This window comes from Saccostrea cucullata, unplaced genomic scaffold (assembly GCF_032062105.1).
Source record: "Saccostrea cucullata isolate Sc308-1 unplaced genomic scaffold, CSIRO_AGI_Scuc_v1 ctg9438, whole genome shotgun sequence".
NCBI classification, from domain to species: Eukaryota; Metazoa; Mollusca; class Bivalvia; order Ostreida; family Ostreidae; genus Saccostrea; species Saccostrea cuccullata.
The window spans coordinates 20719-36599 of NW_026929166.1; the positions used below are offsets into that span (position 1 = coordinate 20719).

The following is a 15881-nucleotide window of genomic DNA, read 5'->3' on the forward strand; positions in this document are numbered from 1 at the left end:
CGATATCCTTAAAAATCTATAATTCTTCTAACGGACATATTTTGAAGCATTATAGGAAGATGTATTAAAGATGTCAGATTGGACACAAAAGCATTTTACATATACGTAGTACAATGGCAGTTTTGATTTGCAGAATCATATAATTTTGAATTCTGAACAATTTTCCTTCACTTCAAATTCAAACGATTAAATCTTTATTTGATTCTTCAAAGGTTCTTTGCGCAAGCAGAATGTGTAGAAATCCAGTTGCAATAAAACTGAAAATGCAAATCTTTAGTTCATTAATAGCAACAAGAGACGGTCTTTATTCAAACCAAATTGCGATATGAGTATAATCAGATGAAATTGCAAGATGAAAAGTAATCAGTTAAAACGAATTATCGTTAAGTTCTATTTGAAGAGAAACATTTATTCACAAATAAAGAAGCTCATTTTGTTATAATCAGTAAAAATTCCAACGGTAGAGCGACATCATTTATTTGAGCTATCTAAAATTTTAATAATGTCAATCATAATAAAATGACAATAATTTTTATTCGAAAGATGTAAAAATCATTTATCTTTACATTCCGATTATTTAAAGACGTAATTTTATGTCTTTCCCTTAGCGACAATCATACACCATTTTGTTATCATTATGTCGCGTTACTTGTGTAATCAATTGTCGTAATTAGTTCTTTGAGCTATCCTAATACCCTATTTAAAGTTAAAAAATAATACGGAAAATGCTTTTTCAACTAAATTAGATTCATCGTTCGCAAAGTAGACCAAACATTTAAATACTATAGAAACAAGAGCCCCATGGACAACAAACCTCAGCTGATAGAATCTGGTCTTGCAGACTCTGGAACTTTTCAGATCTCCCAATGGAGAAAATAAGGATTGAATGAAAAAAACTTAGTTCTTAAAAAAAAAGAGAGAAAAATCTCGCTTGACCTTCTTGCTCAAGTGAGCTAAAAATATCTAAATTGAAAATCAGCCAAACTACATGTACTGGAGAGCGACTCATTCCTAAAGACCGATTTCTTTTGTTTTCGGTATTTATGGGTATTTACGACCCTAAATTCTCTACATGCAATTAATTGAAGATTTATATATTTCTCATTTATAATCTGTAATAATATATCGAACATCAAACGTTAATGTTTCTTTTCTTGGAGAACAAAATAAATGACCTGATCAAAGACTTCTTTTTCTGCACTCCCATGTCTCGGTTGAGGATTCTGTCACAGATTTGATGTAGATTCAGATTTTTAATCAACAGATGACGGATTCTTTTATTGAAAGGAAAGTCAGTCACGAAAGAAAGAAGCCAATTAAGTTATCCACTGGAGATTAAAAGGGAAGAAGGAGATTAGTTATGAAGAATAAGACTCGAGAAATAGCGAGGCTCTTCTTGATCTGGATTTTATACACTTCGAAATGGATATTTCATGAAACACAAGTACTATTTCGTCTGAAATAAACAAAGAGGAATACAAATTCTTGGCAACTTCTTTTAATTATGTGGTAATATACAGTACCCTTATCACCTGCATTGTAGGTTTATATCTTCAACTTGTTTCGATACGCAAGAGCTTGCTCTACATACAAACACGTTTTAAAAGAAAGCAAGCTATTGACAAACAAATCGATGAAACAGGAATATAAACAGTTTTGTTTAAAATCATTATTTTAATAAATCTATTATCAAGTCCAATGCTGACTGACTTTTTTATTCTAATTCTTGGGCCATTATTTAGACATTGAATTTTCCTCATTATTTTTACGTTTTCACGTCCATGATTAGGAGCACATGGCGGATGGGATCGGTCACAAGGGATACTCACTCCTCCATGGCAGTTGATCCCGCCTCTCATGTTTTTTAGAGGTCCGTGTTAGCTCTGCCCCCTATTTGTATTATTTGAATGGACGTTTGAGCTTGATTACTGTTTATTTTTTTCTATACATCATTTAGTTCAGGATTTAATGCAAAAGTATGGCATGTCAAACGTTGCTATATTCGATAATCTTGTGATGTATATTCAAAATCTTGTGATGTATGTTCGAAATCTTGTGATGTATATTCAAAATCTTGTGATGTATGTTCGAAATCTTGTGATGTATATTCAAAATCTTGTGATGTATATTCAAAATCTTGTGATGTATGTTCGAAATCTTGTGATGTATATTCAAAATCTTGTGATGTATGTTCAAAATCTTGTGATGTATATTCAATATCTTGTGATGTATATTCTAAAACTTGTGATGTATATTCTATAATCTTGTGATGTATGTTCGAAATCTTGTGATGTATATTCTATAATCTTGTGATGTATATTCAATATCTTGTGATGTATGTTCAAAATCTTGTGATGTATATTCAATATCGTGTGATGTATATTCTAAAACTTGTGATGTATATTCTATAATCTTGTGATGTATGTTCGAAATCTTGTGATGTATATTCTATAATCTTGTGATGTATATTCAATATCTTGTGATGTATGTTCAAAATCTTGTGATGTATATTCAATATCTTGTGATGTATATTCGAAATCTTGTGATGTATATTCTATAATCTTGTGATGTATGTTCGAAATCTTGTGATGTATATTCGAAATCTTGTGATGTATATTCAATATCTTGTGATGTATGTTCAAAATCTTGTGATGTATATTCAATATCTTGTGATGTATATTCGAAATCTTGTGATGTATATTCTATAATCTTGTGATGTATGTTCGAAATCTTGTGATGTATATTCGAAATCTTGTGATGTATATTCAATATCTTGTGATGTATGTTCAAAATCTTGTGATGTATATTCAATATCTTGTGATGTATATTCGAAATCTTGTGATGTATATTCTATAATCTTGTGATGTATGTTCGAAATCTTGTGATGTATATTCGAAATCTTGTGATGTATGTTCGATAATCTTGTGATGTATATTCGAAATCTTGTGATGTATGTTCGATAATCTTGTGATGTATATTCGAAATCTTGTGATGTGTGTTCTACAATTCAGTGATGCGTGCAATAAAATTGCATGACGCAACAGAAAAGTAAGGACAATTTTCATTGGTTAGAAATAACGAAAGTAGCTGAAGCGTCGGGAAAACCATGCAGGTGAGAAAAAACACATCAGTTTGTTTATTGCAGCACTAATTACGAGATGCACGAATGTTGTTCCTGGTGACATGATGGAGATATTTCGGCCTGCTAGGGAAAAAACTCAGTAAACGTAGATATATTGACAAAATTTGTAGGTACTTGTAACGATATGTCACGATGCTGCATTGTCAGATACAGTATTTATACATGCATGCTAAAAAGTTAAATCTCGTAGTAATCAATATAGCAGAAGAATAATGAAGAGTACATACTACAAAAACTGTGCAATTTGTAGCAAGATTAATTTTTGTTTAACAGCTGTTTTTATTACATTTTATTTCGTATTATTACTACCAATATACTGCTACCGTTTTGTTAATGTTTATAATGCACATGGTTATCTTGTACTTGCAAGTAAATGTAACATTTAAAAAAAAAAATAATGAAAAAATAAGTCATTTAGGGTATTTGATAATAACATGCTAAATGAACATGTTTTGCTTTTTAATTCTCCTTCACTCAGTCTTTGTATAATGTATATTTTTAGACGAGCTGATCGCCAACCAGGAGATCAGAATGATAGCATCTGCTCCTGCCACTTTAAGGATGGTAAGAAGGAGGGGGACCCTGCATATTTTGCATGGAATGAAGGAAAGGCCATGGATTTCTCTGATCCTGAATGTACAAAAAGGTGAAATTATTTTTCAAAATATGACCGACATCTTGTTTTTGGATGGTGGGTGGGTGGAGTTTAATTGAGAATATTTTACTAAAAATCTTTAAAAGGGTACATGTATAAACAGAGTAGCTTACAACTGAATAAAAAATAATTCAAGTTTAATTATTTTACAAAGGAGGAAAAAACTCAAAAGTGAGGAGTCCCTGTCATCTTCACAGATGGACCAGTTGCAGATTCCACAAGCACCAAAATGTCAATATCAAGAAAAAGTAAAGCTCATTTAAAACACCAATGATGACAAATGACCAACACTGAAACATTTTCAATAATTTTTAATAATATATAAAGTTCTTTTAACTGTACATGATTTACAATATATTTTCAGTTGATATCAGAGCACAACTACTCAGCATCCTGCACATTTAACTGTACTCAAGAAATGCAGCGCCTCTCAACAGAAATACAACTGGAAAAGGAATTGCTTGCCCTAAAAATAGAGTCTAGTAAAAGGAAGCCAATATCAATCCACGATATTAAATACAACGAAGAGAAGGTACATTTAAAGGAATTCCAATTGTGATTTCCTATTTCCTAACAATTTCAGTTACTGTAATAAAAACTTGTTGCCATTGAGGGATGAACATCTTATATTGACTGTTATGTTAACATATTTTGTTATTATTTGGGAGTGTTAGGTCTCTGATCAGCAGGGGCATTTTCTCTATCTAAGAAGAAAATGGAGACTGCCTACCCACCCGATGTATTTTGTCGGACAGTTTTCTGTACATTGCAGGTAAATTTTTTATTTATTAACTTTCCAGCCTCTTATTGTATAGTACATTTTGGGGTTTGAAGTCAGTTTTTGCTTTTCTTTAATTTTTAAAAAAAAATTATTTAAATTCTCCTTTTCTTAGAATAAAATTCAAAAAGTAGCTTCTGATTGTAATGTATAAGACTACAGACATTGAACTTTGATTTGTTATCAAAAGGATTGATTTAAACTTGTCTAAATTAATTGTAAACAAAAATAAAAGGGGACACCTGCTATTTCTTTAAGTGTTTTTCACTGGGGGGTGGGGAAACTTTTTTGTACATACTTAAGCAATAGGAGGGATTAGATAAGAATCAATTAGTATATCAGATTCTTAAATAATATACTTTGCATAAGCATAAAAAAATTCTATATCAGTCTTTTTGAAACCTTTGAATTTTGCTTAATTAACTATGATTTATCCAATTTTGGAGCTTTTTACCTAATTCTGGGTAGATCGAATAATATCATCACCGGCCCAGACGTCATTCACTCCTTTGAATTGTGCTGGTAGCAGTAAGGTGTCATTATTTGAGATGGTCACAGTATCCAATACACTGAAGTCACAGGACTCAAATTTCATACATGTTCACAGGTAGGTGTATAGTCTTTGAAATTACCACAATTGACTAATTCTGGGACAGGTAAGTATGTAAGTATAGGAATGAGAGCACCAAATCCCCGGATGCACACATGGCTTTGTTTGTTATGGAACATTAAACCGAATACTGAATGGGTAGGCGTTACGCCATTGGCTGAAATCAGGTATTTAATTGTTTTCATTTTAAAGTAAAATTAATGACCTTTGAAATAAATGATAGGATGAGGGAATATTACAGAAACTATAGAAATGCCAGGGAAGATTTTAGGAGTGGGGGTTGATTTTTTATGCCGTGTGTTATTTACTGCGAATCTCTATAAGTTGAAAATAACTGCAATTTTGACCTATAAACGCCATGGGACCATATATTTTTTTCAGTATTTTTTGTTAGGGCTTAGAACAAAGTTTGAAATGATGCTAAAGATTTTTCTGAAATTGTGATAGTAAAGTACTGAGAAGGCCTAAGGTTTGTATGGAGTTCTATGGGAAAATAATTAGTGGTCTTTTCCCTATACAAGATGCTGTCTGATGGCGTAGTGTAGAATGTAGCGTAGAATGTTTTCCAAGTCAGCTTAAATGCAAAGGTTTGTTTTAAAATTTATCATAATGACTTGCAAAAATTTAATGCAGTTAAATTTATTGTATTCTTGAAAAATTGACTGTAACACAATTTTTTTACACAATTACAAATAATCAAATTAATTTTTTTCCAACTTTTTTTCAGGGTCTCTGCCAGAATCTTTTGAGGATTTTTCCTCTGCTAGAGCATCCATGGATGCAATTGAAACAACCCAGGACATCCCAACACATATGGATAATCAGGCCATGGCCTACAGTATGTACAAAAGTTGCCATACTTTTAAAGCAGTAACTTGCGTGCCTCCAAATGGTGCACTTACATTTTGCTCCATGCTGTACCCAGGTTCTACTTCTGATGTAGCTATTGTACGTCACAGCCAAGTTTTACGAAAGTTCAAAGCTGGAGACCTTATTTTGGTGGTTAAAGGTTTCACCATTCATGACCAATTGCCCCAGGGTGTCTGCTTAATTATAAAAGCTCTTTTATCGACACGAGGCCAGTTTACCATACAAGAAGCAGCACTGCACTGTGTTTCAAGATTGCTAAAGCACTTATTCATGTGGAAAGAGCCAACGAGAGGATAAAGAATTACGAGATTCTCCGTTACATACCATCTACTTACAGACCAATCTCAACAAAAATATTTCAACTCTGTTCTTGTCTTGTAAACTTGCAAGCTCCACTTTTGAAAGAAATTACTTAAAGATACATGTACTTATTATAAATTTGCATTGGCGTGTGACAGTATACACTAAACAGTGAAGATATTCATACCAAAGTGCAAGGGATAAGCAAATTTTGATTTGTTATCAATGTCAATGGTTATATTTGTTAATTTTGTAGTATGTTGTAATACATGTACTTCAGAAAATGAAAATCCCTTTTGTTAGCATGGATTTATTACAAGAATGTTTGGCAATTCCATTCTTCATTTGACAATGTAATTTGGAAGAGGGTTTACTTATAATTTTAAATCTCTAGTTTAAAGTATATTTACCTTTAAAGCACAACTCAACAAATTCATGTTTTCAACAATTTATCTATTAAGAAAGACAAAAATGTTACATTTTCACTTTGAGAATAACATCTTCAATTCATTAATAAAATGATTCTAAATTTTGATATTCTTTTTTTATGTAGTACATAGATTTTATTAATCATCATTGCTATTTAAAATAGTCTTATAAGCCAGAAGTTTTATGATGGATTGTGACATATCATGTCATACATTTATGAGACTGAGGAACATTCAACACATTTAACATGATTACCCATTTTCCATTGTTAGAAAATTCTAGAGGTACAAAACTAAGTGTCAAGAAGTTCAAACCAGAACTCAGTTTTCCATCAGTGCTGGAATGAAAATGTTAATGTAGAAATCTATCAGCTTTGGAACATTTGCTGTCCATTCAATGTCTTTTACTATTCTAATCACAATGCAGTCTACTCTTGTCCACACAATTAAGTCGCAGAATGTTTTGTTAATACATATGTGTAGCTGGCCTTGAATTTGATGACAGTATGGGTGACTGGTTTTCAGGCACAGGGTATCTTGTTTAAGATCTAAAAAAAAATCAAAAAACACTTAAGTTGTGTTATACCAGTACATATCCCCTCCTTTTTCACTATCTTCATACCATATTGAACAGCTGCACTTGTAAATTAATACATGTTTTGAAATCATTTACTCACCAAGATTTTTAATTTCAAAGTACTGGACAATACAGATTTTTAATGTTATTTACCTATGAAAAATCCTTCAAATTTTGTGCCCCATCTGCTACTGTTGAAGACGATGCTGTATATGGACACTTCACCTCTACAATATCAGGAATGGCGTCTTTGGCTTCTGGAGTTTGATAAAATACACTGCATGTTGGTGGTCGAACAACTAAGCCATCAGGTGAAGCTCCTAACACTCCGGATTCATGCAACCATATCCTTTTCAGAAAAAATTATAATACTACTGAATGCAAACAAACCATAATACAATTGATTTTGTAATGCAAACAAAGTCTAAGTAGAGCTTTTATAATCCTTCCACTTCAAAAAGCAAATTTTCTGGAATATGTTGGTAACTGAATATTTATGCCCCGCCATGAATATGGCCGGGGCATATAGTGTTTGTCATGTCCATCTTCCGTCCTTCTGTCCTTCCATCCCACTTTGTGTTTAGCTCTGTTCAAAGCTAAGTTTCAAAGAAACTATCCAAGATATTTTCATCAAACTTCATATGCTGATAGATATTGATGAGAGCTATGCAACTGCAACAACATTTTTTGACCTTGACCTTTCCTTTGACCTTGACCTGACTTTTCTTAAATAGTGTTTAGCTCAGTTTTAAACATACCATTCAAGATGGTGTTATCAAACTTTACATGTTGATACAAACTTGCATAGATGATGCATCTAGAGATGAACACTACTGGACTTGCTTCGGATGCTGGATCTGACCTACATTTTCCAGATGAGTGACCAAATTAAAGTTTTTGGAGCAGGTCTATTCTTAAGGAACTATAAGCCCTACTTAGACCAAACTTGCTTGGATGATGCATCTAAGGATGGACACTACCAGACTTGCTTCGGATGCTGGATCTGACCTATATTTTCCAGATGAGTGACCAGGTTGAAGTTTTTGGAGCAGATTTATTCCTAAGGAACTATCAGCCCTACTTAGACCAAACTTGCATGGATGATGCATCTAGGGATGGACACTACCAGACTTGCTTCGGATGCTGGATCTGACTTACATTTTTATTCCCAAGTAACTATAAGCCCTACCTAAACCAAACTTGCACGGATGATGCAGCTAGGGATGGACACTACCAGACTTGCTTCGGATGCTGGATCTGACCTTTATTTTCATTCCCAAGTAACTATAAACCCTACCTGAACCAAACTTGCATGGATGATGCATCTAGGGATGGACACTACCAGACTTGCTTTGGATGCTGGACCTACATTTTTATTCCCAACTAACTATAAGCCCTGCCTGAACCAAACTGATCAAATTTTATACATGTACAAATTTCATGTTGCTTTACTAATATATCCTCGGCGGGGCATTCATGTCCTATGGACATATTTCTAGTTTTTTTTTACAATTAGACTTCAGTAATTGATTTCTGTTTGTCACCAGGATAAGTCCTGTTATTTGTTTTGACACATTGAATATTAACATGTCAGAGGTTGAATGAATGTTATTTTGTGCTGTATACCTGACTGCTCTGCAGCTGCATCAAAGTCCTTTTCATACTTTCTCAAAGCATCATCTTCATGAGTGATACCGCATGCAACAGCCTTGATGGACTCCAGATTGTAAGCCGACATCAGCTGTTTCTTCAGTGACAATGTCAATCTGGAGAAGAAAATATGATTTTTGGTTATTAATCTTATATTTCCTGCATCTTTATGTACAAATATCTAGTCATTACAGTCGAACCTCATTATCTCAAACTCAATGAGACCAAGAAAAATGTTGGAAATATCCGTGGACTCAAGAATAATACATAAAGAGTTATCAAGAATAAAATGTCCCAGTCTTTTATAAATGGTTTGGACTTCAAAATTACTTTGACATATCCATGAAATATGAGATAATGGGTTTGAGATAACAAAGTTTGACTGTAATTTTAAAAGTCTTTTTCGCAAAAATTTAATCACACGTCTTACCGCCTTTGCTTAGAACTGAGAAATGCACCAAAGTTGGAAGCTGATATGCTTTATTTCCTTACAATCGACCACATTGGGTTGTTTCGTTGCCAATGCAGCTCTTTTAATGGATTCAGGGATAATGCATGCTGTAACCATACCATAGGGGTATCAGAATGAACATACTCTGGTGATGTTAACAGGTCTTCAATGAGAGGTACAGGTGGACCAGGTTCACATGGCTCTGGTTCAAGAATCCAATTCAATGCTGAAAAATTTCATTACTTGTGTCATTCTCAAAAATATCATCCATAATATCCATATCACATATACCAAGTATTTATATAAGAGTCCATACATTTCATTTTAGTGAACACTGTCATGGGTTTTTGTAATGTTTGCATTACATATCAAATTTACAACTCACTTGCATATATTTGTTCAGAATTGTTCCTGTATATAATTTTGCACGTGGCATTCTTAGTGTGAAAATGCCATGTAAAAATTGGTGCAAATGTACAATTAATATTTACTTAATTATTAACAAGGTTTCATAATGACAGAGTATTTAAATAATAGAAGAATGATCTGATAATTCGCAAGAATATGAAACAAAATATCTTTTTTAATGCAATTGAATAATTTATTTTTCCTTTCAAAAATGTATGCTCATGTACAAAAATGCTATCATATTTATAATATTGTCTTTCCAATTATTCAAAGGTTGTTATTAATATTTATTACATAGTATGTTCAAAAATTGGGCAATATACATAGCCAACTATATTATACTCCTCATCTTTGTACATTTGTTCACAATTAAAATTAACAATCGGTCAGTAACAAAATAACAGTTTCATAATACTCGTAATATAAAAATCAAATCAAACTTAAATAACAACAATAGTAACACCAAAATCATAACTTCCTTCTTATATTTTACCAATAAACCTTTCAAGGTGCAAAAAACACTGGTCACTTTCATCAAAGGGTCGGTTTAAAGCACTTCAAATATGAAGCAAATTTTTTAACAACTGATTTATTTATATTTAATGATTGATCATTTTTAAAAAAAAAAAAAAACAAACAAGAGGCCCATGGGCCACATCGCTCACCTGAGCACTGTGGCTAGGAAAAAGTAAAAATTGGTTTTTTATTGAAAAGTTTAAATCCAAAAGTAGTCCCTTGACCAATCATGGCTTTGCTTTTCTTGAGAAGGTTATTTTTAAAGAATTTTCCTATATATTTCTATATAAAATTTGATCATCCTTTGTGGCCCCGTCCTACCCCCGGGGGACATGATTTGAACAAACTTGAATCTACACTACCTAAGGATGCTTCCATATAAATATGATCAATCAGGGTTTTGCTGTTCTTGAGAAGAAGATTTTTAAAGATTTTTCCTTTATATTTCTATGTAAAACTTTGATCTTCCATTGTGGCCCCGCCCTACCCCGGGGGTTATGATTTGAACAAACTTGAATCGACACTACCTGAGGATGCTTCCATATAAATAGGATTAATTATGGCTTTGTCATTCTTGAGAAGAAGATTTTTAAAGAATTTTCTTATATATTTTTATGTTAAACTTTGGTCAGCCATTGTGGCTCCGCCCTACCCCCGGGGGTCATGATTTGAACAAATTTAAATCTACACTACCTGAGGATGTTTCTCCATAAGTTTCATTTTTCCTGGCACAGTGGTTCTTGAGAACAAGATTTTTAAAACATACCATCAAATTTTCATTAATTCCCAATTATCTCCCCTTGAATGAGGGTGTGGCCCTTTATTTGAACAAACTTGAATCCCCTTCACCCAAGGATGCTTTGTGGCAAGTTTGGTTGAAATTGGTCCATGGGTTCTAGAGAAGAAGTCGAAAATATGAAAAGTTTACAGACAGACAGATGGACAAACAGACAGACAAACAGCTAGATAGACAAAATGTGATCAGAAAAGAGCTAGAAATGAAACATTCCTCACCACAAAAGCCAGAAGAATATAGGGACCACCACCAGTAACATGTTTCTGGGAAGAACCAAACCATGCAGAGATAAATATCAATAGTCCTGAATCTTCGATGCAGGACCAAGTACGAGAATTGCTACAAACACTACTCCGGAGACTTACCTATTATCCTATGATGTAACGTACTTTGTCCACTGCAGCTGGTTCCCTCATAAGCTGGTAGCGAGGACAGTTCAGGATGTCCTGTGAACTTTATTCCTCAACTTCCTGTCTTGGACTGAAAAGCAATAAGTGGAAATCTTTAGTGTTGCCTAGTGACTTTGAATTAAAAAGAAAGTTGCAAGATTGTGAAGGGGGGGGGGGGGGGTACTGATGCTGTGCATTTTAATTAAATGTACAAAATCTGTATTTCACAGTTTAATGCATTCATGTATTTTGTGAATTGTCTTAGGATTCATGTAATAATTGTTGCTATGTATTATTAAGCACTAAATCTATTCAACTGCATGTGTAAATGGGGAAAATGTGGATATGTAAATGATGTATAATTGCAATGTGTAAAATGTGACATTTTCTTATATGAGGGAGTCTGTTCATGTAATTTTTTTTTTCATTAATTATTTTATTTATCTTGATAAAATTATTTCAATTAACAATATTGTCTTACCAGTCTGATGAACTCAACAAAGGTTACAGAGGTGAATGGTAGAAATATGGGTATTACAGGTGTCAAAACTCTTCGTTGATGACCAGACTGCATGCCGCACTGTAAAATCACCATTTTGGATCTTTAAAAGGGGAGGCTACTCCCGAAATCAAAGAAATTGTCATAAAAATGAGTAACCTGATTTTCTTTAGGTCTCACACAAGGAAATAATTTCACTACTAGTATATGTTACTATATAGCTTTAATTAAATAAATTAATTAACTAGACTCTCAGCAGATAATTCATGAATGAGAAAAAAGATTAATGCTTAGACAAAATTTGAGATCAGAAAAAATATACCCCTTATGCGGCTTTTAAGAAAGAAAATTGAGACTAAACATACCTATACCCCGAAATACACATGGGCAAACAGCCAACACACCATCGAGGAAGTTACATCGATCATGCGTACCTAAAAAAAAAGAGTTCCCTTTGATTCAGTGGCACAATTCTGCTGATATGATATTCCTAGTGCATGAGTCCAAAATTAAAACTGTAGACCTACGTAAAGTTCCTGAAAATGAAAAAAGAAAAGAAATATTATTGTCTCTATATACATCATACATAGAACTACATTTGTTCATTTTAATTAGCTATCTCCTTGCATAAGACCTCTTAGGGTAATTTTATGCTATTTACCATGTGCACTGATTGCCATAAAACTAAAGAAAAAATACCAGCCTTACAAAGTCACTTAACCATGACCTTTGACATACCTTACTAAGAATACCCTGGACAATTTGGTTTAACTTAAGACTTCTGAATTTTTAAATGCAGGTTTTGATAAATTAACCATTTAATATACTTATGAGCTCATAAAACTGTTCTTTAAAACTGTATGATAAAGAGTGTAAAAACTTTGAAACATGTTTGGAAAGTATTATCACACATGTGATATGGGATAAATTATCACCACAGAAAGATCAAAGAAAATCACTGCAGATATGCGACAATAATTCTTATCATTGTTTATTGTATGTCAAGTCTAGAATATGATATATCATTACAAATATTATGATTTTTAGCTGGGCACATTGCTCGTAGAGCAATGCTCAGCTATTGCGACGGTGAGCAACAGAAAATGCTGCTTCTTCACCGCCAAATTGAGTTTACGAGTAAAAGTATGGTACGTGCACCAGCCGCTGTTGAGAAAACAAAATCCATTCAACACCTTAAGAAATAGTAAATTGAATATTTTTATCATAATATTAAATTGTTTAATATTTTTTCCTGGCTCCTTTGACTAATATTTTACAAAGTAATTCAACGGGTGCAAAAGGTTTTCACCAGGTATCCCTGTCTGCATCATATTCTATAAACAATATAATTAAAATTAGATGTTAGATCCGCTCGCATACTCGCCACACTAACATCTAACAAGTCATCCCATTGAGGGTCACGTAAGAGGTTGAATTCGGAACGCCTCAAGATTTATTCGCTTCAACAATATATGATGATTTTGCCAGCTGCGATTTGATTAATTGATAGAATTAGACCTCCGACGTGACCCTCAACAGGATGTTGTTAGATGTTAGTGTAGCGAGTATGCAAGCGGATCTAACATCTAATTTGAATTAGATTGATTCTATAAATAAAGGTTGTACTATCAGGCTAACACAAATGCAGGGAACATCATTAATGACTTGATGCAAATCTCCCCGCTGAGAACACATCAGTGCAGAGACGTTTGACCTTAATCTTGCTGCATTGGTGTTTATTTACTTCTGTTTGTATATAAAACCGGATTACCCCGAAACGATACGTGATAAATATTTTTCGCTGTTAATTTCTAGATATATTTTATTTTATTTTTAAAACTATTTAATATTATACATGCCATTGAGATATTTTTGTGTGTATTACATATTCTCTAAACGTCTGAACGTGATTTTAAACTGTCACCACAGTCCTTGTTCATTATCCTGTAAATGAGCCCGGCTCAATACATTTACTATAAAAATAATTGGACAAATTTGTGAATGACAATATTCAATGATGCAGAGCAATTAATCTTTTCCTGACATTCACCTTCTCCTAAAAATTTGTCGTGTTATTTATTTATTTATTGCAAAGTCGTCCCTGGACTAGTGCTACGGTCAATGCAGCTGCAATGGGCCATGCAATTTCGAACCCTGCGTGGTGAGAGTTTGTCCCGAGACACAGTTAGATTATTCTAACTAGCACCAATATAGAATAAATCATATTTTTTTAGGCCGATTAATCAACATCACTACAATATGAGGACGTAAAAATAGGATAAAACATCCTTTAGTCCAGCAATAAGCCACTCAATTGTTTTTGATGTACCTTCAAACAAATCAAATTAATGTTCTTGATTCTCACTTTTCACGTTATGACTGACTTAGTGCTTCTTGATACCAAAACAATTTTTCTATTACCTAATAATTTTGACTTTAGGTTGAATTCGCCAATTTCATGCTTGCGAAGTTGTGTCAATGTGTGCATTACGACCGCTCCGGCTACTTTCGTTATTTCTAACCAATGAAAATTGTCCTTACTTTTCTGTTGCGTCATGCAATTTTATTGCACGCATCACTGAATTGTAGAACACACATCACAAGATTTCGAATATACATCACAAGATTATCGAACATACATCACAAGATTTCGAATATACATCACAAGATTATCGAACATACATCACAAGATTTCGAATATACATCACAAGATTTCGAACATACATCACAAGATTATAGAATATACATCACAAGATTTCGAATATACATCACAAGATATTGAATATACATCACAAGATTTTGAACATACATCACAAGATATTGAATATACATCACAAGATTATAGAATATTCATCACAAGATTTCGAATATACATCACAAGATTATAGAATATACATCACAAGTTTTAGAATATACATCACAAGATATTGAATATACATCACAAGATTTTGAACATACATCACAAGATTTTGAATATACATCACAAGATTTCGAACATACATCACAAGATTTTGAATATACATCACAAGATTTTGAATATACATCACAAGATTTCGAACATACATCACAAGATTTTGAATATACATCACAAGATTATCAAATATTGCAACGTTTGACATGCCATACAAAAGCAAAGATTCGAAAAAATTTTAATCCTTGTTAAAATTCAGGTCCAGTTCTCTTTTTTTCTACATCTTTAAGATAAGCTTCTAACTAAGTTAATACCTTGAATCTGTTTCTCTTACATACTTCAGTACATGTCTTAGGTACATCAATTTATACACTAAAGAATAAAGATCATTATTTTTTTTATTGAAATTGTAGATCAATCCATATCTGGGTAGAAATCTTAAAACGAAAATTAAAACAAGTCACGTTGACTAAATAATCCTGCTGATTTTCCCAGGAAACATATTTTGACTTTTTTAAAAATCGGTTTCTTCAACAATGTTTTCAGTCGGGTTCATTTCTTAGGACAATAACGTCAGTTACAGAGTCTGACACATCTGTTTCATATTTAGATATTTTACATTAAAAGGACGTTAATGGTAGTCTAACAACCAAGCTCTACGAGGGCTGTTCAATAAATAATGTCCTCGGTGCTCAGAAAGAAGCAAAAGACGCTTTTCAATGATTTTGTCTTAATAATTTAATTTAATATTCTATTTCAATTAAAACACATGTCGATAAATTTCTTTATCCAACTTCTGATTGTTTTAGAACTCATTTTTAGGTATGACCCTTAGTATACTGGAAAATGGCAGATCTTATGATTTCCTAAACTAGTTTCTTCATTCTGAAAAGTGTTTTTT

The 15881-nt window shown here is 32.8% G+C and overlaps 2 protein-coding genes and 1 long non-coding RNA gene across 5 annotated transcripts; 2 read left to right on the forward strand and 1 right to left on the reverse strand.

Annotated features, from left to right (window-relative positions):
• The first annotated feature begins 2863 nt into the window (after positions 1-2863).
• On the forward strand, positions 2864-4491 carry LOC134279966 (uncharacterized). Its single transcript, XM_062762376.1, has 5 exons — positions 2864-3112; positions 3645-3788; positions 3952-4045; positions 4162-4329; positions 4466-4491. Exons 1-5 carry the CDS (start codon positions 3033-3035, stop codon positions 4469-4471), a joined length of 492 nt encoding a protein of 163 aa, XP_062618360.1. The 5' UTR covers positions 2864-3032; the 3' UTR covers positions 4472-4491.
• A 558-nt stretch (positions 4492-5049) lies between these two features.
• LOC134279967 (uncharacterized) lies at positions 5050-6888 on the forward strand. The gene is made up of 2 exons (XM_062762377.1): positions 5050-5182; positions 5913-6888. Exons 1-2 carry the CDS (start codon positions 5173-5175, stop codon positions 6350-6352), a joined length of 450 nt encoding a protein of 149 aa, XP_062618361.1. The 5' UTR covers positions 5050-5172; the 3' UTR covers positions 6353-6888.
• Positions 6889-7015: 127 nt separating this feature from the next.
• Positions 7016-14850, reverse strand: LOC134279969 (uncharacterized). Of its 3 annotated transcripts, XR_009994800.1 has the most exons (8): positions 14491-14850; positions 12431-12605; positions 12052-12190; positions 11547-11661; positions 9441-9687; positions 8987-9126; positions 7514-7709; positions 7016-7331 (listed from the first exon to the last, which is right to left on the reverse strand). It is a non-coding gene; the product is annotated as an uncharacterized LOC134279969 (long non-coding RNA). The 3 variants fall into 3 exon arrangements; XR_009994799.1 differs by lacking the exon at positions 14491-14850 and having other exon boundaries at positions 12052-12150; positions 12435-12699; XR_009994798.1 differs by lacking the exon at positions 14491-14850 and having other exon boundaries at positions 12431-12699.
• Between the last annotated feature and the right edge of the window lie 1031 nt (positions 14851-15881).